This window comes from Drosophila persimilis, unplaced genomic scaffold, assembly GCF_003286085.1.
Source record: "Drosophila persimilis strain 14011-0111.01,24,50 unplaced genomic scaffold, DperRS2 tig00000002-arrow-pilon, whole genome shotgun sequence".
In the NCBI taxonomy this organism is placed as follows: Eukaryota; Metazoa; Arthropoda; class Insecta; order Diptera; family Drosophilidae; genus Drosophila; species Drosophila persimilis.
This window is the reverse complement of record NW_020825289.1, coordinates 16,420,720-16,448,696: the sequence shown is the minus strand read 5'-3', so window position 1 is coordinate 16,448,696 and position 27,977 is coordinate 16,420,720. Positions and strand designations below refer to the sequence as shown.

At 43.0% G+C, this 27,977-nt stretch overlaps 7 protein-coding genes across 9 annotated transcripts in view; 5 read left to right on the top strand and 2 right to left on the bottom strand.

Moving 5' to 3' along the window:
- The first annotated feature begins 1,293 nt into the window (after nucleotides 1-1,293).
- LOC6592778 (peptidyl-prolyl cis-trans isomerase 6) lies at nucleotides 1,294-2,360 on the top strand. The gene is made up of 3 exons (XM_002017984.2): nucleotides 1,294-1,403; nucleotides 1,556-1,680; nucleotides 1,875-2,360. The coding sequence occupies exons 1-3, from the start codon at nucleotides 1,314-1,316 to the stop codon at nucleotides 2,275-2,277; spliced, it is 618 nt and encodes a 205-aa protein (XP_002018020.1). The 5' UTR covers nucleotides 1,294-1,313; the 3' UTR covers nucleotides 2,278-2,360.
- Nucleotides 2,361-4,900: 2,540 nt separating this feature from the next.
- On the bottom strand, nucleotides 4,901-6,300 carry LOC6592780 (solute carrier family 25 member 35). The gene is made up of 3 exons (XM_002017986.2): nucleotides 5,912-6,300; nucleotides 5,714-5,849; nucleotides 4,901-5,598 (listed from the first exon to the last, which is right to left on the bottom strand). Exons 1-3 carry the CDS (start codon nucleotides 6,166-6,168, stop codon nucleotides 5,068-5,070), a joined length of 924 nt encoding a protein of 307 aa, XP_002018022.2. The 5' UTR covers nucleotides 6,169-6,300; the 3' UTR covers nucleotides 4,901-5,067.
- Nucleotides 6,301-6,370: 70 nt separating this feature from the next.
- Nucleotides 6,371-7,906, bottom strand: LOC6592973 (solute carrier family 25 member 35). Its single transcript, XM_002017987.2, has 3 exons — nucleotides 7,460-7,906; nucleotides 7,260-7,395; nucleotides 6,371-7,126 (listed from the first exon to the last, which is right to left on the bottom strand). Exons 1-3 carry the CDS (start codon nucleotides 7,705-7,707, stop codon nucleotides 6,596-6,598), a joined length of 915 nt encoding a protein of 304 aa, XP_002018023.1. The 5' UTR covers nucleotides 7,708-7,906; the 3' UTR covers nucleotides 6,371-6,595.
- Nucleotides 7,907-8,924: 1,018 nt separating this feature from the next.
- On the top strand, nucleotides 8,925-11,162 carry LOC6592974. 2 transcript variants are annotated; one of them, XR_003408431.1, is made up of 4 exons: nucleotides 8,925-9,204; nucleotides 9,264-10,048; nucleotides 10,111-10,350; nucleotides 10,426-11,162. XR_003408431.1 is itself a non-coding variant. In XM_002017988.2 (3 exons), the coding sequence occupies exons 1-3, from the start codon at nucleotides 9,102-9,104 to the stop codon at nucleotides 10,252-10,254; spliced, it is 1,032 nt and encodes a 343-aa protein (XP_002018024.1). In that variant the 5' UTR covers nucleotides 8,925-9,101; the 3' UTR covers nucleotides 10,255-11,162. The 2 variants fall into 2 exon arrangements, 1 of the variants encoding a protein (XP_002018024.1); XM_002017988.2 differs by having other exon boundaries at nucleotides 10,111-11,162.
- A 1,565-nt stretch (nucleotides 11,163-12,727) lies between these two features.
- LOC6592975 lies at nucleotides 12,728-16,663 on the top strand. Its single transcript, XM_002017989.2, has 3 exons — nucleotides 12,728-13,043; nucleotides 15,333-15,509; nucleotides 15,970-16,663. The coding sequence occupies exons 1-3, from the start codon at nucleotides 12,992-12,994 to the stop codon at nucleotides 16,362-16,364; spliced, it is 624 nt and encodes a 207-aa protein (XP_002018025.1). The 5' UTR covers nucleotides 12,728-12,991; the 3' UTR covers nucleotides 16,365-16,663.
- Nucleotides 16,664-18,930: 2,267 nt separating this feature from the next.
- Nucleotides 18,931-19,832, top strand: LOC6592977. Of its 2 annotated transcripts, none has more exons than XM_026985412.1 (3): nucleotides 18,931-19,174; nucleotides 19,240-19,389; nucleotides 19,473-19,715. In XM_026985412.1, the coding sequence occupies exons 1-3, from the start codon at nucleotides 19,057-19,059 to the stop codon at nucleotides 19,511-19,513; spliced, it is 309 nt and encodes a 102-aa protein (XP_026841213.1). In that variant the 5' UTR covers nucleotides 18,931-19,056; the 3' UTR covers nucleotides 19,514-19,715. The 2 variants fall into 2 exon arrangements, with proteins under 2 accessions (XP_026841213.1, XP_002018027.1); XM_002017991.2 differs by having other exon boundaries at nucleotides 18,932-19,174; nucleotides 19,647-19,832.
- A 522-nt stretch (nucleotides 19,833-20,354) lies between these two features.
- Nucleotides 20,355-27,977, top strand: part of LOC6592979 (BTB/POZ domain-containing protein kctd15-like) — a 44,826-nt gene continuing 37,203 nt past the window's right edge. Inside the window, exons 1-2 of the mRNA XM_026985871.1 lie at nucleotides 20,355-20,516; nucleotides 20,589-20,734. Of these exons, the coding sequence (XP_026841672.1) occupies nucleotides 20,670-20,734 (65 nt within the window). The 5' untranslated portion in view covers nucleotides 20,355-20,516; nucleotides 20,589-20,669. The remainder of the gene's footprint in view (nucleotides 20,517-20,588; nucleotides 20,735-27,977) is intronic.

The following is a 27,977-nucleotide window of genomic DNA, read 5'->3' as shown; positions in this document are numbered from 1 at the left end:
GGTAATAATCCACGGAAGATAAAAAACGAGGAATATGTAAAAAGAATTTCAATTCATCAGTATATTTACGGTATATTTTTGAAATGATACGGTATGTTTCGGTATATTATTGAGGGCCGTACATTTGATCGATATAGGTCACACTGAATCGCACTGTCGACCAGCAGTGCCGCCATTTTAGCCTATTTAAGGCTAGATCTAGCTTATTTGAAAACGAAAAAGCTTGAAAAATTATGAAAATGCTTATAGCCTTAAATATAGCCTTTTTTAATTTCACTCTGTTTATGTTTGCCTTTTTATATCCTACATATATTTTTAGGCAAATCGAACAAAAAGTATATTTGTTGTACACATTTTGGTGTATCATGGTATTTTAGAATTCATTTATATTGTATATTTTCGTTGAAAAGTTTCGGTCACTACTACACAGAAACTTGGCGATCGTGAAATGGGTAATTGTGTAAAATTGAGGTGCAAGGATTTTATAAAGGAGCTTATTATCCAACTCAGAGAAAGGTAAGCTTCAATGGGATTTGATATTAAAAATAAATAATAATCTGCTGTTTAATTTCAGACTTCCAGATAATTTTGAGACATTGGAAAAACTGCAAGTTTTTGCAGCAGAAAATGTACTCGAACCTAATAAAAATCCTAATGATCTCATTTCCATATTGGAACACTTCAACTATATCAATATAGATGGAATTCTTGCCCAATATGGCAAAATTAACGTAGTCCCTTGGCAAAGTACAGATGACACTATAAAGCTTTGGTCAGAAGTACTGACTTATAAAGATGCTGGCAAAAACAAACCTCTTGAAGAAATCGCTTTATCTGCCATTGAAATTTTAAGTCTACCGTGGTCACATGCTGTGTTAAGACCAAGCTTAGGAACAAAATGACTGTTAAATACTTAAACTCAATATTAAATATAAGGTTTGTTTTAGTAATATTTAATTGTCTGATGAATACGACTATAATTCTTTTGAATTTTACAGATATGGATTGCGCCGTCATGACAAATGTTGCCCCAACTACCAATTACCGGAGAAATATTTAAATTTAATACGTTCCAGCGATAAATATACCGATTCGAGTAATAGCGAGTTGGATAAAATTATAACACAATTAGAAATGTGTGTATCTATGTGTTTTTTTTATTTTTAGCCTATTTTTGGCCTGTTCTTTTACAATTTTTAGCTTGTTTTAGCTTGTGTTTTTGGGAAATCTAGCTTATTTTGACGCTCAAAATCTGACAACACTGCTGTCGACAAATAAAAAATTCATATCATTCGTTGAAAATTTTTTGAACCATGAAGTTCGTGCTGTCCGTGTTTTTGGTGGCCCTAGTGGCCGGCATTGTGGTTGCTGATGATAGCAAAGGTCCCAAAGTGACCGAAAAGGTAAGAATTGTGCTGCACACATAAACATAAGAGAACTTGAAAACCGCGTCACTAGCATCGCTTGCACCCCCCATTCATACATACACGCGTCAGGCAATAAATCAAACGCGATTTTGTTGCTTTTTAATAATGTATATATTGTGTTTGCGTAGGTTTTCTTTGACATCACCATTGGCGGTGAGCCCGCTGGTCGTATTGAGATTGGCTTGTTCGGCAAAACTGTGGAGAAGACCGTGAAGAACTTCAAGGAGCTGGCGGAGAAGCCACAGGGCGAGGGGTGAGTTCTTGAGATGTGCTTGATTAACGGTACACGCACACTAGCACACACATTTATAGGTTAGCCGTAGGAAAGTCAGTTTAGCAATTACGTGGCGTTCCAGACGTCAATCAGTTGACAAAGAAAATCTCTACGAACTAAATTGTTTATCTGCCTTAATGAGACAACAATGTCTGTGTTTTGCACCCACCCAGCTACAAGGGAAGCAAGTTCCACCGCATCATCAAGGACTTTATGATCCAGGGCGGCGACTTCACCAAGGGTGACGGCACCGGCGGACGCTCCATCTACGGCGAGCGTTTCGAAGATGAGAACTTCAAGCTGAAGCACTATGGCGCCGGCTGGTTGAGCATGGCCAACGCTGGCAAGGACACCAACGGCTCCCAGTTCTTCATCACCACCAAGCAGACCAGCTGGCTGGACGGACGTCATGTTGTCTTCGGCAAGATCCTGTCCGGCATGAATGTAGTGCGCAAGATTGAGAACGGTGCCACCGATGCCCGCGACCGTCCCGTCAAGGATGTGGTCATTGCCAACAGCGGCAGCATCCCCGTGGCCGAGGCTTTCTCCGTTGCCAAGACTGATGCCACCGACTAAGAAATGGCAGATTTTAATCATCCCATAATAAATTTAATCAACTTGAACTACATAAGTAAATATCATAATTGTGCAACCATCAATTTTTCTCACTCAAACTCTTCAATGTCCAGGAAGTTGAAGCTGCATTTACCATTTACGAGTTTTTTCCAAAATTGTAGTGTAGTTTTTTCTTGTTCCGTAAGCAAAAACGCTCAACAACTATTCAACAGTTCTACGTAAAGAAATGGCATTCATATAATAAAGAAAATTTTTTGTGATAAAAGAGGAAGCATCAGCAATCATTTTCAACTCTTTTGTGTGTGTATCCATCCATCTACATACACTCATGGCTGTGTTCAGGTTCATTGAACCGGTTTGGCACTTGTTCCATCACCCGCCCCAGAATCGGTGGGTCGCCTCTTTCTTTTGGTAACTTCTGCTTCCCTTAACTGGAACAAAAACCAGTTTTCCATTGCTTGCTAAATTTGTTTGACTTCTGGTTTGCGCTGTGCCTATTTTGCTGGTAAACAAACTTCTGTCACATTTTTGTGATTTGCACATATGCGACAATTAAAAGAGCAAACTGCTGTATGTAAAAATGTTTCAATTTAAATTGATTGAAACAGGTGCAAGGCCACATTTTAGGGGAGTTGCCGGCCAATAATTATAATGAAATGGGGACTCATGAGATGAGACTATGATTAGTTAGTATTTTTAGTAAATAAGATTTCTGTAATGCACATTTTTTGATTAAGTTGCATTTTGCAATCGAGTTCCCAGACAACTCAAATGTACATAGCACATGCTCATATGTATGTATGTTTGTTCGGGGTCTTCATTTTAACGAGAAACAAACGACTCGAGAGTCGATCTCATATCGCTCAACTTGAAGGAATCGTATGCCTCTTCTATATGAGTATCTGCCTCTGTTATTGCAATTGTATTCCACCCCATTCGTTCCCATATTCACTTTGTATATATTAATGAAAGCAATATAGGAATCTACATATGTGTTCCTGCACGTACACATGTGTTGGTGTCTGGTGGCAGTCGTCTCATGTGCCACATATGTATGTTTCCTCTATAGCCACATAAATTCTAGACGCACTTCTAAGATTATTTGTCTGAGCACAATCAGTTTTTGTTTGTGTGGAGTCAAGGCGCATAGAGATAATTTCAGTTTGCGTAGGAACTGGGTATCAATCTGGATAGAACCGGAAGAACTTGACAGGGAAATTGCAGTTGGGATTCGGCTGGATTTAGCTATAGTTTCAATAGAGGTTGAAACATCTTAAAATGGTGGGTAATGCGAGAAATAAAGTTCATTGAGGGATCAATCAATCCGCTCAACTGATAACCAATGTTTGATCATCATCATCATCATGTTCAGTGATGATGTGTACCAATAGGAGGTTAAGTCAGAAAATGTATGTGTATCAAAAATGTACCCACAGGAAATGCAAACTAAGGTGATCGTGCTCTCCCTGATCTGTCTGTGCTCCGGCTAAGCAGCCAAGATTCTTGTGCTCTTCCCACATGCCAGCGAGAGTCATTTTGGTACTACTCAATATCCTCCATATTATAACAATATTTTATTATAACAATAATATAACAGACTAAGTTTTTTCTTCTTTTTGAAGACTGAATTAATACGATTCATAGTTATCGAGCCCCTGGCTAGTATGGATTTTATGTAATTATAGTGGTGCGTCATTATGTGGCTTGCTAAAGAGCTTGCCTTTGCAATGACTTTGTTGCAGAATTTGCACTTATGGACATTTTTTTAAGTCTCCGGGGACGGCGGTATTATCGGATTGTCTGCATTTGGAGTGTCAGGACTGGCAGGGTCCACGATTTGTTCCATAATCGAGGCTTGAGAATTGAGTTAAAATAAAGTTATTATATGGAAGTTTTTTAATTTTACTTCTTTACTCACAAATGAGCGAATCCTTCTCATCCTCCTGCTCCGTCTCGTTCATATAATCCTCGTGCTGCAGCTCAACACCAATATTCTCCAGGTGCACCGACTCAGCCGTATCATCGTGGTGCACCGAACATGTGTGGAATGTCTGGAATGTACTTAACATAAAATAACGATGTGTTGCTGTCCAAAATTTATATGAGGAAATTTAGAAAAGAAAATTTTAAAGATATATTCCAGGCAACGAAGAACACTACGCAACATTACGCTCCGTGGATAAACATTTCCAATTCACAGAAGAATCTACATATATGCTTTGAAAACATGAATATACATTGTACATTCCGCCTGTAGAATATTTTCAGCCTGTATAATGCCAGGGAATAATGTCAGCAACCCCCGCTTTCATACGCCGCCGAATCAATCGCTGGGAACTTGCATATGTACGCTACCGAGTGGTATCCGATTTCCCCCCGCCAGACGGAGTCCTCTCCAAGCATTACCGAGGCGTCTTCGAGACAGACCGAGTCCTATTCCACCCACACAGAATCGTATCCCCATACGAATACTATTTGAGATTAACGTGTATTTTTCGATGAGAAGCTATTTCGATTGTCGTGATATCGCTATAGTGGTAGTTGCAGAGACAGACAAAAGCTGCTTGTTATGGAGGTAGAGCAGAGGCACGGGAAAGCATTAAAATTATAAAAACAATTCGAATTTAATAAGTGAAATGTTCATTTAAATATTTATAAAAAAAGAACAAGGCTAGTTTACTGAAATCACGCTTATAGTTTTTGGGGCTACGCTAACAATCGCAGATCGGTTCTAGGATTTTAAACAAGTGAGCAACAGTTCACTTAAAGTAGATCACCACACTGCCTGTGTCAGTAATGCAAGTCATACTTCTCGCGCACGGCGATCAGTTCTTCAAAGAATAGTAGGACTAAAGTAGAGTACGGTGCCATGCGCAGATAAATGGGCCAGAATCCTTTATATACGCCGTAGACACCCTCCGATCGCAGAATCTTGGCAACACAGTCCAACCAGCCCTTGTAGTAGAGACCCCGACCATGGGAATCGACCCCCTGGTTGTAGAGGCGGGTGGTAATCACGTCAAACGGTGTGACCGCCACCGAAACAAACGATCCGGCAGCCAGACCAGAGAAGAAGGAGAGGCACGTGGGCTGTGTGATAATGTCGTTGTCCTTGAGCAGGGACTTGGCCTTGCCAAATGTGCTGATCTGAACACTGGAGGCGACTGTGGTCCTGATCACGGAGGCCATGGAGCCGCGCCACAGCCCAAAAAATCCGCTCTTCCGGTATATCTGTCTTATCGCATTGGTCATTGAAGTGTGTGAATGCTGATAACCAACTGCGATTTGCTTGGCCGCCTGCGCCTGAAGCTGTGTCTTGATCTAAAACAGCATGTGAAATTTCTTATCAGCAGCTAATCTTATCTTGCTAATCGTCTGCCAAAGCAGACATCTCAGATGTCTGTCCGAAAGCGATTTGATTTACATAATTGCTTACCAGGAAGAACGGGCTGGCGCAGTAAGAGCCCACAACGCCGCCCAGTGCGCCCCAGAACATGCCCCGTAGAAACGAGATCTCGCCTTTCTTGTTATGGACCCAACCCTTCTCCACGGCGCGAGTGTAAGTGCTCAATCTGTCAATGAAGAAGAAGATAGGCTATATTATGGAGTGCGATATTTAATGGCGTCTGTTTACCTGATGGAATTTATGATGAACTGGAAGCATAGCGCCGGTGCCAGTCCCTTCTGTAAGCCGAGAATTCCGTCATTCTTGGCCACCGCGACGAATGCCTGCAGGACATTCTTGTAGGGCTGGGCGTGAGAGCCGCGCGCCGCCAATTCTCCCTGGAGCTGCATGCGAATTTTGATCACCTCCACGGGGTTGGTGACTAATCCAGCTCCCATGGCGGCCACTCCCCCCAACACGAAATCCGATGTAAATGTAGCCATCATAAAACGTTAGATTGATCGGGACCGTGCTCTTTCCCGCACGGGGGAATACTATTTGAGAGTAACGTGTATTTTTCGATGAGAGAGCTATTTTGATGGGCGTGATATCGTTATCGTGGTATTTGCAGAGACAGATAAAAGCTGCTTGGTATGGAGATAGGGCAGATGGGTTGTACGGAAATTTAAAAAAAAAAAACATTTCAAATATAACAAATGAACCGGTTTATTAACCAAAAGTATTGCACAATTAATAAATAAAGGTACAGGTTTAGCTTACTGAAGGCACATTTAAAGTTCTTTGGGCTACGCTAAGCATAGGAGATTGGAACTGGGAGCTCTGGTCGCTACGAACTAAGGCAAACAAAAAATCTCAAACAATTGAACAAATTTGTACTTAAAGTAGACAATCAGGACAACCCTACTGATTGAGTCAGTAGTGCAGGTCATACTTCTCGCGCATGGCGATCAGTTCGTCAAAGAAGAGTAGCACGAGAGTGGAGTGCGGGGCGATCCGCAGATAGTTGGCCCAGAAGCCCTTGTACATACCGTGTACGCCCTCGGTGCGCAAGATCTTCACGACGCAGTCCAGCCAGCCCTTGTACAGCAGCCCACGGCCCTGGACATCTACGCCCTGGTTGTACAGACGCGTTGTGATCACATCCGGCGGCGTGATGGCCACCGACATGATCGAGCCGGCTATCAACCCCGCGCAGAAGGAGTTGATCGTGGGCTGGGTGACAAGGTCGTACTCGATGAGCAATGCTTTGGTCTTGCCGAAGGTAGCTATCTGGGCCCCGGATCCCATGGCGGCCCTGGGCAGGGCGGCAACTGATCCGCGCCACAGTCCGGGGATCCCATTCTTGGCGTAGATCTGCCTTAAGGCATTGGTCATGGAGGTGTGTGTATGCTGATAGCCGACGGCAATTTGTTTGGCAGCCTGCGATTGTTGCTGAGTCTTGACCTTTAATGGAAGATGATCGCTATCAGTTGGCGTTCTCTCTTATCTTATCTTTCTTATTATTATGGGCACGAGGCTCCGCAACAATAAGCTGTTTGTGTATCATGATTTATGTAACAGTCTGCCAGGGTCTTACCAAGAAGAACGGACTGGAGCAGTATGAGCCCACAACTCCTCCGATTGCTCCCCACATCAGGCCGAGCCCGAAGGATACCTCTCCATTCTTTTTGTGCATCCAGCGCTTCTCTACCGCCGATGAGTAAATGCTTAACCTGTTGCGGAAAATGGCACAGACGAAATCAGCTTATGCTTGAATGAAAGCTATTCCCATCTTACCGGAAAGAATTTATGATGAACTGGAAGAACAGAGCCGGAGCCAAGCCCTTCTGCAAGCCGGTCATGCCATCGTTCTTTGCCACCGTCACGAATGCCTGGACAATGCCCTTGTAGGGCTCCACATAGGAGCCTCGGGCCGCCAGCTCTCCTTGCAGCTGGATACGGGTCTTAATCACCTCAATGGGGTTGGTGAAGAACGTGGCACCCACCGAGGCCAGGCCTCCCAACACGAAGTCTGATGTAGCCATTGGTCCACTATAATATCACAAGTTTATTTCAGAAAACTCGTTGCTGACTAGAAAAAGGTTGCGACACATGGAAGTTTTTCGGCTCTGCCGATCATTCATATCACGATGCTATGCCTCGCGATGTTTCCGGGTATCTCATAATTTCACGGGGAGATTACAAAGCACGATCCGGTCTATTTGGAGCGGAATTAAAATAATTGAATAGACGTAATCATCTGGCCCAAATCGATTGGTAAACAGAAATTTTAATCGGGTGCCATAGCAGTCAGGAATCAGTGGGCTAAGTTATTAAATGAGGGTCGAATTTTATACTTTTCAAAGTATTTTCTAGTAATTTTCAGTATATTTTATCACGCGTTATGGACTCACCCAAGAGGGTGTCCAATGCACCAATGTGGAAATCGTGTAGAAATGCCATTTAGATCAATGTCCCAGGCCACATCGAATACTAATTCTTGATCAACATAAAATTTCTAATCTCATCTATTTGGCATCAACATTTCAATTTTTTCAAAGATGTCGGAAAAAAGGCATGACAAAAAGTGGATAACGAAGGCTGGCAAAGGCACACTGGCGCTTCCATGGGGCTTATATGAAAAAAATACGGGCAAACATTTTTGAAACGTTCACATGTCCCTCTTAGGTGTCGCCTTTGGTAATTACATAAAAATGTAGTTAATATATTACACATGTGTAGTTACTATATATGGAAAATACATATTTTGTGAATTATTGTTAACCTTTTTGGCTTAAACCTTATTTGATGAGAAATCCAATAAAGATGAGAATTCATCATTTGGATAAAATTAAGTGCTCAGGATTTAGCCAAGGTAGTAATATTTTACCGTATATCAAAATGGAGAAATATGATTTCTGATCATGGACCAACAACGATTAACCCATTGTCGACCAGGGGGTTTTTAATTACACTCAATGAAAATAATAAATCTTTAATATTTTTTGCACAGTTTTGGTGAAAGATATCGGGCGATTTTTTGTAAGAAAAACGAAGAATTGGATGTAATCTACAAGAAAAATGTATTACCACTATTTGTCACCTATTCCCATAAGGTGTTCAGCTAATTAAATAAAGGGGCTTAAGTGGGCTAAGTTGGTTTTTTTTATTTACAAATTCTTTTAAAAAAAGAAAACATAAGCGCGTACAACACTAATAATTGATGTAAATCTATAACCATTACTCCAACATCTTCTATTCTTTGACTTGGCAATTTCCACCTTCACATAGACGCGGCAAAATAATCTCACGCAACTCAAGGGTAGCATGGTAACAAAAAAAATTTAGTTGTTTATTTGTTGTGCGCGCTTGGCGACGTTCTAGCTGGGTACAGGGGGAAAGAAAATAAAGAGCAACACAGCACGCAGGACGTGCCAACATGTTGGGCAAAGACTCTATTGCGACGCTTTGCCAACAGTCTCTGGCACAGGCACTGGTGCTGGTGATATTCCTCTCAGCTCCTGGCCTATGCTACAAAAACGGTAAGTTATCATAGCCTAATGGCTCAGTAGCATGACTAAGAAGTTGGGATTCCTTTCAGTGCGCCTCCAGGACAACCTGTGCTCGGACAAACTGATTTACACACTCGCCAAACCCTTTCGCGGCGACCCCACGGTGAGGCTCGATTTTGAGGACGATTCGGCAGCCATTGTTGCACAGACTTGGAATCTCACACTGCCCCATGGCCACTCGGCCAACAAGATCAAATACGATTGCCAGTTCCGCGTGGTGACCAGCGACCGTCCGCCGCGCGGCATCTACACAATCATCACCAGGCTCAAATTCCGGCGGGATCCAGTCTCAAAAGAGTGCATCGACTACATACAGTTTACTAGTGGCAATCGCTCTCCCAGCGAGCGTATATGCCATGATATCTCCATCAACGGGCCGGCCGGGCGTCTAATCTTCGATCAGCGTGATCGTGAAGTGAACGTGCACATCTTCATCGACAGATCGCGGCACATTCTAGGCGATCAGTTGGAGCTGAGCATGGTGCTGACGGCCCACTCCGAGTGCCAGTTTAACGGCGACTTCCTGTGCAATCCCAACGACCAGTACTCATGCATATCTCGGCACTTTGTGCGTGACAACGTCACCAACTGCTTGTATCCGTGCCGCGATGAGGGTACGTGTTTCCACGACGCCATCGTGCCGGAGGAGATAGACACAGCTAATGTGGCCATCTCGGCCATAACGTCGCTCATTTTCACCATGCTCGGCGTGGGCTTCTGCGTGTGGATTTGCTGGAAGTACTGGAACTGCATCACGGTGCAGCAACGGGCACACGAGGCCTCAGCCGCTCGCTTCAACCAGCGACGCGTCCGGGTGAGTAGAGTGTTTTCCAAACATATCATGGAGCCGCAGTTAAATGATTTTCTCGTTTAAAGTCTGATGTGCCCACCATTGAGCTACCAACGGCTCCGGAATACGATGATGTTGGACCACGTGAGCTGGATCCCCAGCAGCAACCACCGCCAATGACGCCCAAGGATATGCCACCCAGCTATGAGTCGTTGTTCCCCGACAGATAAAGCACCGTGGCACGTTGTTCCGATTGCTCCGTTTTGTGCCAGATCAGCAGCAACTTTGGAATCACGCACTTGTTGTACTCGTAATAGTCCAATTAGGTAAATGTCTCTCCTTATGAACAAATGTGTATTCCATGTAAATATGTTAGGACTGATTTTACGTTTTCTGATTAGCGTTAGCGTTTGCGCCCAGCAGTTTAGCGGTAATGAATATCAATCGACATAACTCTCCCGAGAATACTTCATTGAGAATACTTACTATTGTACATATTTAAGTTTTATGTTTTTTGTTCTATTGTGAAACCGTTAAAGCTGCCTTTTAGTGAAGCCAATCGATCAATGTCTCAATGTATTAGCCTGCACGTTGAGAACCCCAAACTCACTGATGAAATCTCACAGAAATTACGATGTTAAACGAAATTATATCAATTATTTACCTAAGAAACCATTATTCTTAAGCAAAACCAACATGTACTCGTCTCTGCATTAGTTGGTGTAAATCTTGTAAACGCCAGCCATCAGCAGCACGCATCCTGTCTGCGGGATGGGCTCTGCGAGAAGATGGTGGCGTCGGCATTGCATTCCAAATAGTTGTACCTGTTTCTGTATTGCATAGATGTTATATATATGTATGAATGCTACGCGCTTTTGTAGAGGTCTTTGTTATGTGTCTGTGTACTGTGCCGGCGACACAATTGTCAATTGTTAATCAGAGTATCCCCTATAAGTGCCGCGCCCAGCACACACCGACTCACAGAAGTATATGTACGTGTACTCAAAATATGCAGCAGAAGAGAGTTCGTGGTCAGTAGCTCCTAAGCCAATACTCATATGTGTACACAAGAGAATCGAGCACAGAAACTCACTCGAATCCGTATTACCGATAAATAAACCAACTAAATCTCAACCAAGCCAAAATGGGTGCGAAAGCACGCCCGGGATCTACCTCACCCTCCATGGGGGTTTCATCACATGGTGACACACATCGTGAATCAGCACGTGCCTTATCCAAAAACCAGTCGCTCTGCCCTGGCGGCTGTTGCCGTTGGCAATCAACTATGAACATCCACAAAATCGAGAGTCGGTCACGATTATTGGAGGAAAGTTGTTGCCGCAGCGACTGCGTCATCGATTGATGGTCTAATCTCCCCATAGATATGTGGCTCCCCTTGCCTTATTTCGAGGGAGTTTTTCATCATGGCAGAGATCAGATGAGGCACGTGTTGGGGTCGCTTGTTCGTTGACTCCCCGCAATTGACCAAGCGAAACTGGTTATGGCCACACAATCACCACCTAATGGACAATCTGTGCCCTCGTTCAATGTCAATGCCGCCGGCAATTGTCCAATTGTCGCCTTGGAGGAGCCGAAGTGAGCGAATCAATTAGCGACTGTGCTGCTCCCTAGGCAACTCAACTGGTAACCGGTAGCTGGTCTACACCGATCCATAAAGCCATTCCTATCTGTATATAACGCTCTAGTGCCAATTTTAACACACACACGTACAATGGGAGACGACGATCTATCAAGTTCAGGGTTACTAGCGGATCCCAATCAAAGTTTTGGACACAATCAGCAATTGGCCTTAACGAGCGTCCACCAACTATGGTCTGATAAGTCCCATTCATCAGCCAGAGTCAACCACCTCTCTTAAACCTAGAACCTACGATCTTTCTGATGATTTGGAGATGTGAAATCGCGAAATTCGACTGGGAATTAGCGCTTTTGTTTAACGATCACGCCCAGAAACAAACAAGAAATAATGTGTGGATTCTTTGAGACACTTTGCAGAGGAGCTTCCTCTTAAGAGTTATTTTTATAACCAACTACAAAGACGGGAGAGTCGGGTTGAATACATATAATAAAACAGTTATTTATATCTATATAAATGCTGAAGACACCAAGAGGCGGGAGAATCGTAACAAAAGCGCTTCGTTTTCCCAACAGAACCAGGTCCAGCCTGTCACCTGTGGTGTCGACAATTACTCCATATACCCTTGCAGAGAGTACTATGATTTGTTAATATTTCTGAACATATAAGATATAAATCCCAACTATGTATAAGTAGGAAGATTGGATAGATATAAACTAAACATCTTCTTTATTTTTAAAGGAGAGCTCCACCAAACTTTTCACAATTTTACACAGTGTTACATAAAGCAGTTAAAGTAAATCAAAATCAGACCACGATATCATAGAAAAATCATCGAAATAAGAGTATCTATAGTTCAGACATATTTATTGACAATATCCTGGCTTTAACCAACTGGGCGGAAATTAGACACGATGCGCTAACTACTCTTATGTGGAGGCACAGATTGTAGAAATTACTTTAGCGCCGAGCCGAGAGCGAGAAGACTACCGGGCCGTCGAGAGCGCGTGATTCATGCGCCAGGGGGGCCAGACAAAGACCCAGAGTAGCGGCTCCAGCTCCAGCTAAAAGTTGTGGGCAAAGCGAGCACTCGCTCAGTCTGCGATACAAACTTGAACCTGAAAGATCGATTCGACGGGCAACCGGAACCCAGAGAGTGAGCCCGCGCACGCGTTCAGTCTCCAGTCCCCATTCTACGCCGGTGCATTCTCAGTGAAGTGAACGATTTATGGAAATATATTGTTTGCAACTCAACGCAATTGAATTAAATAAAACTCAACAAGTGTGTGAATCGAAAATAAACAGCGCAGCGTCCATTCAGAAATATACGTACATACATATATACGAGTGTGTACCTGAACATCATCGCCATGGAATATCACCGACCAGCAGATGCCCAGACAATGCTGCTAATTATGATAGGTGAGGCTCAGACGGTGTGTCTGATCGTCTGTCAGGCCCTCTGCTCTGGCAGGCCTTCCTTGAGTGAGATATGCAAACAATACACAACATGCAAACACGACAAGCCACATGCTAATTATGGGATCATGAACTTCCATGTGTCCTCCCTTTGATTGGAAGTAATTATATGTATACTTTGAATATACATCACTCAATTTAACCATTAATGAGGTTTGCTGGAAAGGTAGGCTTAAATTGGATTTAATGAGCATGCATGCAGAATTCTCTTCTATATCCAGTTCAATTGTGATGAAAATACGGGATATAGGAAAATAGGAAATACGTCTAGTCTTATCTATGTGAAATATGACTCCATTTCCTTCATGACATTTAGTTTTTGGACATTTAGGTACTGGTATGCACTCTAACTAGAGCCACATGTACATATGTACTCTGCTTAAAGCGATTCTGAATAGTTATATTAGTCGTATACAACTGTTTGAGCAACTGCCAGCGTCATCGTGGATGTCTATACAGACATCATAAACCAGTTAACGATGTCTTTACGGGGCCCGTTAGGCGCTTATCCCGGCAGATAAGATCTCCCAGTCAGTGACATGTGATCAGATCATATACATATATCATTTAAACGAAACAAAGTCAAAGTCAAAGTCTCTCTGATGACATTTTAGTTGCAATTTCCCGCAAATTAATGATAGAAACCGGTTTAATTCAAGTCCCAAAATGCTAATGCATCAATGACGTTATCATGCCGTTCAGGGAACTGTTGTTTATCCCAAAGAGTCTGTACACCGAAAATTCGGCTTGGGATCAAGGGTGATTGGAGTACGATTGGTGTGATATCAACTCTGATCTGAAACAATAAAAGCACTCGTACGCAGTCACCTGTGGAGTTTGCACAGGTGCCAGGTGCCGCAACACTCAAAGAGCTGACGTTGACTCCATCACGTTTTCCATCATTAGAAGCTAATTAGAATTAAATTGCCAATACTCATTATTTGTTTTTGCTTTTGCTACTTTTTGTTTTTCTACAACTAAGAAAGTGGTTTTTTCTATGGCATACGTGGGAATGTGTATGTTTAGCAGTCGCCTTATCAGTATACTCTCTAAAAATAAGCAAACACAACCCACACAATTCCAGATGACAAGCATCAACTGACGATCTGTAAGGCATCTGCAGTGCGTTGTGGTTGCCCGCGAATATACATACATATATATAGATCCATGACGCGAAAAGCTCAAGATCTAGTTAGAGGTTGGAACTGGATCAGGGTTGAGTGGAACTACAGCCGCCTCTCTGTGGTAAACAGTTGGGTAAATCTTCAGATAAATCTCCATACATTATAACTATGGAGAATATCATCATAAATATAGCTGGTAGTTTCTAATAACCTTGTCATTGTAGTCTGTAAATGATAGCCTTTCACTCAATTTGGCGACTGGTACAGCACGTGGCAACGGGGAACAATGTATCCGCCAACCCACTAATCAGTTGCGTAAGCCTCGGTGAGAATAAATACGTATATTTAAGGTATATTACGAGAATTCTCATCTGCACGTGGCTGTGATCTCCATATCTCAGCCTAGGTCAACAAATTTGTATGTATGCTCGGAATTACATCAGATTCGTTGTGAAATTGATAAGAGAACCAAATCAGAGAGAAAGATATCAATTTATTGGGACTTAATGATGATTGTGTGCCGTGTGCTGCAATGGCTCCGCTCCGCTCCCCATGCGCTGGCGAAGTGTGCAAAAAGTTGTCGAGCCTTTGATAGGGAACGCAACTTTTTATGGGGATTGGGGGCTTAACTTGTTTTGTGGTTTATGGCGTTTGTGTTTTTCCTGCGTTTGTGAATCAAAATATTTTGCAAAAAACTATTAGAGTGTCTAAGCACCTACCCCACTAGGCGCTGGAACTACAGTTAGAGACAGAGATATATTATATAGATGGGGAGATAGAGAAAGCCCAGACAATGGGTCGGCACTGGGGCTCACTCTTATCGTCAAGTGGCTAAGACCGTAAACGTAGCCGGTAATTGGGCCTGCTTAATAAACGATCCATTTACGGGGTAACGCCCTGCTGTATAGGTTTATATTTAGACCAGAGGAGTGCTTATCAGCCGCGGATGACAAAGAAGATGATGGAGGTTTGTCTGAAGGAAGCAACTCTATTTCTGCGTAGGCGGGAATAGAAAAGATAGCTTATCTATGATCGCTACCTGTGAGCTCATTTCTTGATTTCCGATACAATTTTGCTAACATTTCGATTCATTTGGGTTCCGTTTCAGTTATCATCGGCTGCTCGACCACAGCGCACGGCCAGTCCTATCTGATCGCCCTGGAGAACGTTCTCAACGAGTCCCCCCAGCCCCAGCACCAGCCGCCATACAACCTGACAACTGCGAACAGCACAACAGATGTGGATCCGTTTGCCAACAGCACTCGCATAATTGTCTACAAGAACAGTGAGTATTTCGAAAAATTTACCGATCCAATCCATTCCTCAGGAAAATTCGAGAAAGCTTCTTGGTTGTTTACTATGTATATCGCGAGTTAATAGATTAACGCCGACACACAGTTTCACAACAGAGTATCTCGATGCCAACCTGGAGCCCTTGGAACGTATAATCATCGGTAGAATTTCCGCCTAATTACGGTGTTCGTATAACCCGTATAGAGCACCCATTAAAGTGGTTCAATGGCGAGTAATTTCGTCGGTTTATGACGCAAAAACCATATTCGATAGCTGCTCAGACAGTATGATAACCAAATGTGAGATAAATAGTTTACTTTTGGGTATAGCCCTGTCTGGTCTGTAATTAAGCCCGTAAAATGTCATTGACGGTTCGATAAAACATTAGATATACATAGATCATTTATATTGTTAAATTCTAATTTTGAACCTCTTTCTCGCTTTCCTTACAGCTGTCGTAGAGCCATCAAACGAATTGTCCCAGACGGCCATGGATGTGATTACGATCGTGTGGTACGTGGCAACCTTTCTGGCTCTCGCGGCCTTCTTCATGCTGATGGCCTGCTCGGATCGCAGGTGTCGCGACATGAGGCGCCACCATTCTGGAGCTGGAGCTCAAAGCGAGGGCGTAAGAGCGCCACCCACTCCCTCACCGTCGTACAGCGAGTTTGCCCCACCCAGCTACGACACGGTTATCAAGATGCAGCATGCGGCCAAGACCAGTGTCTTTGTGATACCCTTCAACAAGGCCAGCGACCCAGGAGGCAATCCCGCACCCACCTCTCAACCTCCACCAGTCACGTGCAATATTTACACAGTCCATGAGTTGCAGAAATCGGGGAATTAAAAGATAAGACCGACTCCGAGCGACTGTGGACTGTACTGTGAGAACTTGGAGCTAACCCTTACTCCGCCTCTGTGATATTTGCTGTGGCCCCAGACGAGTGTGGTGCAGCGGTAGACGTGTATATTGTAGTGGCATAGACTAGTGTACCTAAGGATAGAACAAGTATTAGATGTAAGAGCCTGCAGAAGACTGACAACGAAAAATATCCACATATGCAAATGTATTTTCCATAAGATATGCCAGTTCAACTGAACCTAGATGACTAAGCAATCAAATATAGTAAAACAACAAAAAATGAAGTAACACAGAACTAATGACTAATCTAAATGAAAGATGACTATTCCAAGAACTCGCATCGATGCGGTTGCCACGCTTGCCTCCGGCTCCGCCACCACCGTTCAGGTAGAGCCGATGCGTTGTACGGAAAAATTATAAAACAATTCGAATATAACAAATGAACCGGTTTAAAGTAGTGCACAATAACTAAAGGTACAGGTTTAGCTTACTGAACGTACACTTAAAGTTCTTTGGGCTACGCTACGCCAAACAAAAAATCGCACACAATTGAACAAATTTGTACTTAAAGTAGACAATCAGGATAACCCTACTGATTGAGTCAGTAGTGCAGGTCATACTTCTCGCGCAGGGCGATCAGTTCGTCAAAGAAGATTAGCACGAGAGTGGAGTGCGGGGCGATCCGCAGATAGATCAATCCAGATAGATTTCCAGATAGATCCTATATGGACGGCTTGTATGAGCAGTGACGCCCTTGACATTTTGTGTGGCACGTCCAAGGACTCCTCGTCTGCATTGGCGCTCGTCCGGATGATGCTCTGCAGCAGAACGCTCGACATTTCCCTAGAGCTTCTCCCAGTAGCTATCATTCTCGCGCGCTAGTTTGAAAACTTTCACGCTTTCCATCACTCCCACAGTTTTCAGCTTAAACACCAACTTGACCGTCAGGTGTCTCTGCTGATAATTACATCTACACGTAGTTGCCATGTAGTAAAATTTTACTGCTGCTGGTGTTGTGGTCCATCCGCTTCAGAAAATTACAATTAATTATGCATATAAACAATCCAATAAATGGCACTACTTAAAATTAGTCAATCTTCTAGAAAACTGATTAATCTATCGGATAAAAGTCTACGTTCAGTGCTGAGGGTCCTAGCTAGCTAGTATGTAATACCAATAAAAAATCATGAAATATCACTTCCCATTAAAGTAAACGCTACAGTCTAATGACCAAAATTAGCCAGACGTCATCGCTGATGTCCGGAACTGCTGCATCGAGCAACACATGAGTACATATACGCTAGGCCAGGAGTTAGAGATTCAGAACAGCTCAAAACCACGCAAAGGCGATGCATCCAATGCGCTCCACTAGCAGCGGTCCACAAATGAGCGGGGCAAGTTAAGGGCTCCTCCATCAAGCATTAGATTAGGATCTGGAGGCCTCTTCCGAATACCATCATCAGAGCTGCGGGATTCAACGCCGAGCTGGGCAGCCAAACCAGCTGATAAGCTTCTAGACAATTAAAAAAAAAACAAATATTATTTGGAACTTTCGAGAATGTTTATCATCACGCGATGAACACTTGTTGTTGTAGTAAATGATGTTCCAGGTATTCTGAATAAGCAGATATGTAAATAGATTTTTCGTAGTCCCATAAAGTAAAGGAGGGGAAGGGAATGGTTGAATGGGAATGAAAACATGAACTCCTTTGGCCTTCGTCGTACTTACACCTGGCTTATCGTTTGGCATTGAGGCATGTTCTTTCTTCTGGCTTCTCTAGGATTTCGCCGTGCACCTCTCATTTCATTCTAGATCGGGTGGTACTACTTCGTTCATTCATAGATATTCCCGTCGAGTGCTGTCGATCTTTCGGTGATTGTTTAGATCGTATGAAGGTAACATCTGGTTTCACAAAATTTTTCTGGGGCATAACACACACAGACACACATTCGGCGTATGCGTAATATTTCGTTTTTGTTTGTTTACATATTTTGCATACAAAGTGTATCTCTCCCTCAAAATTGTTTTCGAAAATGTTATACAAACAAAGCAGATAGGCGCCCCATATGCGGGAGGTATGGAAGAGAGGGACGAGAGTATGCCAAACCAGATTAAATTGCAGTAAAATCATGTTCCGCCCCGTTCGATGCGGTTCAGCTGATGTTGTTCCCGCTGATCGTCTTTGATTGCAGCCTGCTGCCGATCGAGTTGAACGATTCTTTGCGGGATCTGGAAGCTAGAATCTGGAGTCCCATTCATTAAGTCGTATCTGGATAGCTGGAGAGCGACGACCACCCAAATGGAGCGGTTGGAGCCCATCGGAGTCTCTCAAGCTCTGTGCTCTGTATTGCTGTCACTCCTCTGCTGCTGGTGCTGCTAATGCTGCTGCTATGGGGATCGTGCGTCGCGTCTGATGATTGTGCAAAAAGCTTCGGAGTCGCTCGCCCTCTTTCTCTCTCACTGTATGTGCTTTTCACTCTCTCTCTCTCTCTCAGAGCAAGTGCTTTTCATTGAAAAGACTCTGCAGCGTAAGTAGCTTCGATTAGTGCGACGTGAGCAGTGCCAACGAGTGGAAGTAGAGATAGATTATCCGCGATACCGATACGTTCCAATTCGATCCGCAGAGTGTTACCCACAGAATTGAGCAGAACAGAATAGAATCGAACAAAACATATCATGTCGATAAGAAAGAGCTTGTTTAGCTGCCTGATGGTGGCTCTAGTGATGGCGACGATGCTCCGCTCCGTACGGGCGGACATCGAGACAAACGAAGTGAACGATCAAGATGTGTACAGTAAGTGTGAGACCCGGGAACACCCTCTGTCCAAATATCCAGAGCTAATTCTCCTACTCCTCTAGTGCTTCAGGGAGTACGGGTGTATCCGAATGACCGCCAGTGCGTGCTGGTTGGAGGACTGTGCGTGAAGACCAGCGACTGTACGGAGCCAACCAACAACAAGGGACTGTGCCCCACCAGCGTCCACCATGGTGTGGAATGCTGCTACGAACGTGAGTACAAAATGCCCAACCACCCCGCTGTGATGCACCTGCTTAACTCCCCTCCCGCACCCATAAAAACGCCCTGCCATCAGTTCGACCCAAACCCGAGTCTACTCCAAATTTAAACAAATAAAGATACCCGATTCTACCACTAATTCGATCCGTAATTGGTATTACTTGCTGTGTCCATACCTCGCCACTAATCCACTCATTCTGTACTACAACCACCCTCAACCATCCTCAAACCATCCCGTTGCCCGTTGCAGTGCCGGTCCGACCAGCGCCCTGTGCGGAACACCTGGGAATGTGCATGGATCGATGCCACCAGAGGCTCTTGAGACCTGGTACCGATTGCGTCAATGGACAAGTCTGCTGTGTTTTGATTTAGTTATAATCCTCTAACACACACACACACACACAACACACATACACTTCTACACACCAACACACACACTTACATATAAAATGTATTTATTTAACTATATATTAATTATATTGTACGATCCATCACCCCGACAAGAGTGAAATATTTGACTGCTTCCAATAAATGCATTGTAAATATTTTCAAAACAATTCTCGTCTCAATCACGCACAAACACGCACTGACAGGCACGCACATGAAGCGAGAATTATGTAAGTATGTATGGGTCTTCGTCTTCGTTCTCCGAACTCCGGGCTGGGGTCGGGGCTCAGCTGACAGCTCCTCCTTATCGGTGGCAGAGCTGAAAACCACAGAGCTGCAACGTCACGTGCCCCACAGTGTACAGTTGTGCGGGCAGAGGAAGAACAGCACGAAAAGCAGTGAAAACGGAAAGATGATGCCATCTGCGGATCTGCGGATCGAAGAGCTCAAAGCAGAGCTTATCTTATCTCTTAGCGGGAGGAGAGATCACCCTCTGGGTTCTCCCTCCCGGCTGTTTCAATGTCAAGTTCAGAGCTGACAAGAATTTCAGATCTTTGGTACTGAACGCTTCGATTATAAATATATTTAATGATATTTTCGGTTTCCATTTAGTCGATCGCACAGTTCCAAAAAGTTATAAACAAAAATAAACGACCTTGCGCCGCTCACCGAACAGATACTATATCTTCCATTGGAACGAATGGACACGGACACGAGGTCCATTTAGTTGGATGTATTTATTATTGTTTTCCTCAGCTATTCTATACATGATTTCGTTGCTAATGTTTGAATGCCTATTCCATAGAGTTATTTATAGTCGGGGCCCGCTCCGATCCGCACGCGGCCATTACGGTTGGGCCAGTGTTCTTGAGTTGAATGAATTCGTATGCAAGGCGGCATTGAGACATGTGGATACACACGCTATATGGTTTCTGCTACATGGGATTGGGGGTAAGATTTTCTATTTACATATAAAGATGAAGTGTAATGGTAGGCCCTGACTGAGAGACCAAAGAGGTTCGATTCGATAAGAGTTTAAGTGAATCAGTATCTAAGGATAATGCTTTGATCTTAGCTTAGAGTAGCTTAGGGCTAAGACCAACCCCCTATTGGGGTAGAAGATAAAATAATAAGAGAATATTTTGATCACTGTAATATAATACTCATTCTCAACCATTCTCAGAGTGCATTGCTCATCGTCGCCACTTGTTTTCATTGTCATTGCCACATCGCAATTCCCTAATTCCATCAATGCCAATTCCAGTGAAAACTTGTGGCCTTGTGAACACTATGAATGTATATATATACATACATACATACTACGGGTATGTAGAAGTATGGTTGTATGCATTCTAGACGTACTATACTAGAGACATTTGGGTAGTGAGGTCCCGGATCCGAGCATTCTACTGCGACTTAGATTGCATAACATTTGCAGTGATTCGGGGAACTACTGCGAGGAACACAAATATAATGAACCCGAGATGAACTCGAACCCCAACAACCGAGCAGAGCTTGAGCGAAGTGCGAAATTTCCGTAATACTTTCCGTCCAGTATTGTTTTTAGGTAGCTGTGGCAGGCCTGCCTGCCTGTCATGTTCGGATTGGGACTGCGACTTATCAGGGCACCTGATCATCGTGTTTGTCATATAATAAATTATTATTGCGGGTTTTTTCTCTGTTTTTGTTTTCGATTTCGTTTTTGCTATGGCGGCGAGTAATCCCAATTTTACTTTTATTTGTTTCGTATTTGCATCAAAGCGAAAACTAATAAAAGTTTGGCTGTGTTTGGGCGCTGTGTTGTGCAAAAGATGCGCTCATATTTCATGTCATAGGTCGCATTCATTTTTCACTTGACATAAAACTGCGTCTGGAGGGCTCCGGGCAAATGCAACGCAATTTGCATCTCCATTCCGTCTTCCCCTCTCTGTCCTCTCTGTATTTTTTATATTTTTCAATGTTTTATACCCTTTCAAAGATTATGCCGACTTTGAGTGGAGGGCAGGGGAATTGAGCATTCTCCGAACCCATTTTCCATACTACCTTCTGGACTTCCTGATTGTACGCTTGGTCCCTTGCTATTAAGGACATCTCGCCCGACTGTTAGAGGTAAGGGTATCTTAAGCTGCGACCATAAACGCTAGCCTCTGTGTCTTTTTTAATTTTTATTTTCGCATGTGGCAGAGTCTGAGAGTGCGAGAGCTGAGAGCGGGTGTGTGGCGTATAAAAGAAAATGATTTTGTGGCATAAATTAACGCCAAGAGGCACACGAAACACTATTAAAAAATACGGATCCACCACATGCCGTACGAGAGCACACTTGCCTTCCTGGCTGACTGCCTTCCTGGCTTGTTCCTGGCCAAAGGATGCGGCAAGTCAATGGCTTATAGAAAAAGCCAGGATATGCACTTGGTGGCCGTGTGCACTGCTCGTTGTCATGGGGGCCGGAGTCGAGTGTGGCATGTGGAGAGCTGATGCCGCCAGCTCCGTGTACAGCTCCTCATGCAATTAATCCTTTTTTACGGTCTCTCTCTCCTCTCTCTACTTGGGGCCTCCTCTCCATCTACCTCTTCCGCTCATCCTTTTCCTGGAAAATGACTTTTTAAGTTAATTTCTTATATGCTCACCTTCTTATACAATGTATGAAAGAGCGGGTGATCTCCCAACCACTCAGATTAATAGACATTCCAAGCTTCCCTCAACTTCAACCTCTGCTTGCATCTCCATCCATCGGGCCATATTCGACCGGAAATTCAGCAAAGCTATCCACTGTCTGCCATTAAACATTGTATGGCTGAAATAATATCATTTATGCTTGTTGGCTTTGACCACCTGTGTTCACCCCAAGCCTCCCCTACCCCATCGTTAGCCATAAATTTCAATTATTTGAGTACCTTTTTTGCGAGGCTCTTCAGACCAGTTTTTTCGGCAGGATCAACAGGTTTCTTGAGCATGCTGTTTGTTGCCAAATATTTGGGTTAGTTAAACCCGATTTAATGGTGCGTACAATGTCAACAGACTACAAAAAGATTGGTATATTATGTTAGTATGTTCAGTTATGCGTTTCGAATGTGTAATCTATAGATTCTGTTGAGAGTATTTCATATATTTTCCATAATTGTTTCAGATATACCTATTAAGAAAGTCTTTCGAGTACATCTTTATGCTACAAAGAGCACTGTAGGTACTTGAGTTTGGCCTCCCGACAAACTTCAGAATTTGAAATTTGGATGCAAATTGATGTGCAAATGGCATAAAATTTAATTACTCAAAATCCTTTGACAAATACGAGTATGGGGGGAGGCAGCACACACCTCAGCCCCATTGTTGGAGCCCTTTCCCTTGGATAATGCCATTAGAAGCCAGAAAATGAAAGTTAAAATGAAAACGTTACCATGAGAGGTGCCCGACCCCCTCAAGGTGTTGTAAATGTGGTTCCCCCTTTTGATGTGCACGTTGCTATGTCGAACCGGAACAATAACATCAAATTCATGCGTAGCATAGCCTCTCCTGTTCATCCTGGCTTTGGATTCTCCCCACAACCGGCAACCACTTTTGGTTATGATGTAGCCACACCAAAGTGCTGACCCGCGGGGCGCATCTTTGACGAGAGGCATTTCATTTTTTTCCCTGTGCATATAGCTCTGTCTTCTAAGGGAATTACCGCAATTTCTTTAATTAAAAGCTCCATTTAAGCTGGCTGTTGCCAGGCTAGCAAAAGAAAAAGGATTGTGAAGTGCGGCGTCAGTCAGTTACGAGTCGCAGATCCCGAGTCAGTCAGCCGTCTGTCAACAACAATTAAAACGGAAAGCAACAGCAACAAATTAAAAATTCATCTTCCGTATATCCCATCATTTCTTTGCCACACTTGCAACCCTTTTGCTTCCAGGGCTCTTGCTGTTTCTGGCATCCTTTTCTAGGTATTCCTGATGTGGTCCTTTTTTTCTAATTTGATTGGCGTTTCCTGGTACGTCGTTTCCGGTTTTTCTTTATCTACCACCTTCCGCTCGGCTCCTTGATTAGCTGCCACCAGGGGATGGGGTGGGGTGGTGTTCTCTTCGAGGTGGGAGTGGATAATTATTTTTTATTTCTCGCTGTTTGCTGAGGCTTCTTCCCATGTAACCCTTCCCGGCTTCCCTTCCCTTCTTATTTTGAAAGTGGCATCTTAATTGAAACCAAATTTTGTTTAGGGTTTCCTTCATTTTTACATCATTATATCCAGTACTTATATCTTACAAGGTATACTCTGTTTGTGCAAATTGATATGAAATCCACCTATGTTCAAAGATATTTGATTATAGTATATCTGCCAAAAATCATTGCAGCCGGTTAAATATTTCAATAGAATTGAGGAAAATTACTCTCTCTGAAGTTCTTTCGTCTATTTCTAACACAATATAGAGGTTGGCTTCCATAGTTTTCAATCCGAGGGTATATTTTAAAGTAGAAAGTATGGCCCTTGTTCCTGTTTTATTTCTCTTTTTTTGGAAAGGCATAGCCTCAGGTACGTGAAGTTTTCTTTTTCCCAAATCATCCGATGGCCAGAAACTGATAATATCATATAATATCGTATACATCCTCCTTCCACCCATCATATCCGCTAACCACACCCACCCAAAGAGCCACTTTCTTCCTTTGAAACATTTCCCACTGACATGGGGGTTACAGTTATGGGGCGGGAAGCGATGGGTCCTGCAACTTTTTGGCTTTTGTTGTGTGCAAATAATTTGCAGCTCGTTCCTTGGCGTCATTAACAATGTAGAGGGGGAGAGTGGTGAGGAAGAGAGGAAGGGGTAAGGAAGCAGAAGAAACTTTTATCTAATTAATGAAACTTCAACGCAACGTCAAGCAGTCAGATCTCCCCCGTTTTGAAGAACCCCCAAACCAGAGCACCAGAAACCATCCAATCTTTAGCCACCCCCTTGATGTCGTATTGTTGACAGTGACGATATGGCTACGGAGCATTGCGGAGAGGCTACAGTGGGCCTTGGGTGGATGAAGATTAAGTCAGCGTACAGCATGGCGTATGATTGCTTTTGTGTAAACAACCAGGACCGAACGCACATGTACGCGTTTATATGTATATATACATATCTATGCTGAAGCGTTTTTATGTCGTTCTGTGCTCTTCTTTTTCGCATTTTCACAATTTTTTCCCTACCGTTCCCAGCGTGGGGCCAAAAGTTTTTTAATTAGCAACAAAAAGTAAAGGGTTAAATATCGCGTCGAAAAGTTTCGGCAAGCTAACAATTAAGTTTCGGCAATGCCGCTGACACGCCTCCGCCACGGCGTGAGTGGCAGGCTGAAAGGGGGGCCGGAGTAGGATGCGACATGGAACATGGGGAATGGGGCAGGCGGAAGTGCAGATAATAAGTAATAAGCAACACTTACTCGCAATTAAGTTTCTCCCGCCCTTTACTGAGCTCTCCGGTGGCTCCTTCATTATTGACTTTTTTCCGGGCTGTAATTACGCGTAATCGCAAAATTAATTCCTGCACATGACTGCACGGCGGACAGGACACGCCGCAGAGGGAGGGACGGATCCAGGAGCACTGCTCTGCTTTGTGGCAATAACCCGAAGCCATCTCAAGCAGTGTGGGGCCTGACCGTATCCATTCCTCTCAGCAAATGCATTACGAGTCCGCAGATAAGAGTCTTCGTAATATTCATGAGATTTGTTTTATGAAGTGCTAACAATGCGTAACGTAAAGATATAGCTACAACAATTACAACAACGGGGATAAGGAGACCCAAGTCCTGTGCAAGTCAGGCACCTTTCCCGCGACTACCCGCCTCTCCCCCTGTCTCCAGCTGTCCTTGTCTGCAGGGCCACAAAAGTTTTTTCGACTTTCTTTTGTGGTCCTTCAGATGCTCTTTTTGGGTAGGGTATACCACTTTTGTGGGAACCAATTGTGCAGGATTCTGAAGTTCGACATCTGCCATCCATACTTTTGCTTTACCCGTGAACTATTTCTAGCTCTTAGCAGCCAGATTTCATTTCCCTTGCGCCCTCTCCTTTTTGCCATCGAAACACCTACCCTACCATTGAGTACCAACTGATTTTAGGGTAAAGCTTCTTCACTGTGGTGACTCCAAGGCTTTTTCTTTCACATCTTTTCACCTATTTTTCCTATTCCTATACCTTACGCAAGTTATTTTTTCTCTCCTTGCCTTCTGACTTTTCCTGGGCAATTTTTCACTTTCGCGAGATGGCAGCGCATTTTAATGAGCCACCAGACAAGCGGTCAACCAAGAGGAATCGCTGCAGGGAGCAGGACCAGGACACCATCCTGTCCATTCCGGTAATTTGTGTTGCATTTGCATTTTCATTGGTGCGATATGTTAATGACTTGCTTACTTTCGCCTCATCCGCTCCCATCTTGATGTTGTTCGAAACTTGAAACCGCTGCAAGTGTTCGCGTTGCTCTATCGAGGGGGGTATGTGGGCTAGAAACGAGAAAATTGTATCGTTTTAATAGTTTAAAGAAGGAATAGTCGAAAGAATTTGTTTAGAACTGTCATTTTTCGTTACAGAAACACCTTCCTGTTCTGGCCAAAACGTTTATATATGCAATTTCAAACTCCTTTTAAAAGGGAAGTTTACTTTGCTTTAATAATATATTGTTAGGAAGGAAGGAATACTACTATCCCATCCATTTTATTTACATACAATTCATTAATTTTCATTGCTACCCCTCATGCATCTTTCTTTTCTCAATTCCTATAATAAAGAAACATTTTCATTATATTTATAGGGTGTGCAATATTCTACCTTCTTCTCCTGAATTCATACCGAGAATTATTTTTGAATTTGTTGTACGATTGCGATTAGCATAGATATGCTAGCCAAGTCGGGCACAAAGTTCTCCTCTACCATAATTAGCAGAGTCATTTATCATGGTGCATGATGCCAATTTTTTTAAATTTAAGTATATATGTACATATTTAAAGTTTAGCAAAATATTCAGCTCCGTTTCTGCTTTATTTCCCATTTCCAAAATGCGAATTGAATCCTATTGACTTGGCATAATTCACTTGAAATCTAATTTTTATATTTTGTCTAAGACACTCTACAAAATACAACTTTTTTGTCAGTTATTATCATGACTGAAAAAAAGTGTAAAAATTGGTAGAAAAATGTTTAACTTCGACCATAACGTGATCTAATCAGCCAACAGCCTACAACCTAATTTGTGTCTCGAGAGCACAGTACAAAAGGACTGTCGTACAGTGTAATTCTTGAAAAATTTGCATTACATGGTTGAGATAATTTTTGAAATAACATTGTGTCTATGCATTGATGCACTTTGGTATTTATTTACAATGAATTTTTAATGGATTTGCATTTGTGTTTGCGTTTTATTAAATAAACTTGTCGATTTTCCACAATATATAAATGGACAGACTTGTACACAGAAACACGTATGTATGTAGATGTATTCCATAGCAAATGTTAAATGAAGAGAAAAATTGCATTTAAAAGCCAAATGCCAAAAATTGGCAAAAGTCAGGTCATTTCCACATTTTCCCAATGAAACAAAACTCAATTTGACGTAATGTCTGTCTCTGTATCTCTGTATCTGTATCTATGTGTATGTGTGTGGGAAAAACATTAAAATAATTGTTTTAAAATCCTTTTGTCAGAAAGTAAAGTAAATTATAAACACACATGCGGAGAGGAAACTGACAGACATAGAGACAGGCAGACAGCCCGAGAGACAGGATAACATTTGCACATCACAAGTCATCCAGGATGCTGAATCCAGGACTCCACTGAGCCATTAAAAAGGATGACATCTGGTTGGTGGTGAGTGGCTCTGTCTGTGCATCCATTTTTGTATGCGGACCACTGGAAAAACATTGTAAAAAATTAATTACATAGAAATCTTTATGCAAATTTCGGTTTATAACAAAGAAACTTGATAGTATTGGACTTGGCAATCAGGAAGGGAACCCTAAAAGGACCTGACTTGTAAGTTTGATGTCAGAGCTATGAAACGCTTCGTTCCGCACCTTGTCAGACGCATCTTAACTAGGGTAAATAGTGTACAATTTTCTCAATAATGTTCCTCTACTGCTACTATTTGCAAAAATATTGCCAGAAATGATGTTCAAGAAAACTTAATGAAAATTTAGTTAATTTAAGAAGAGAATATATATTTGAGTGCAAACAAGAAATTGTCGGTACCCCCAA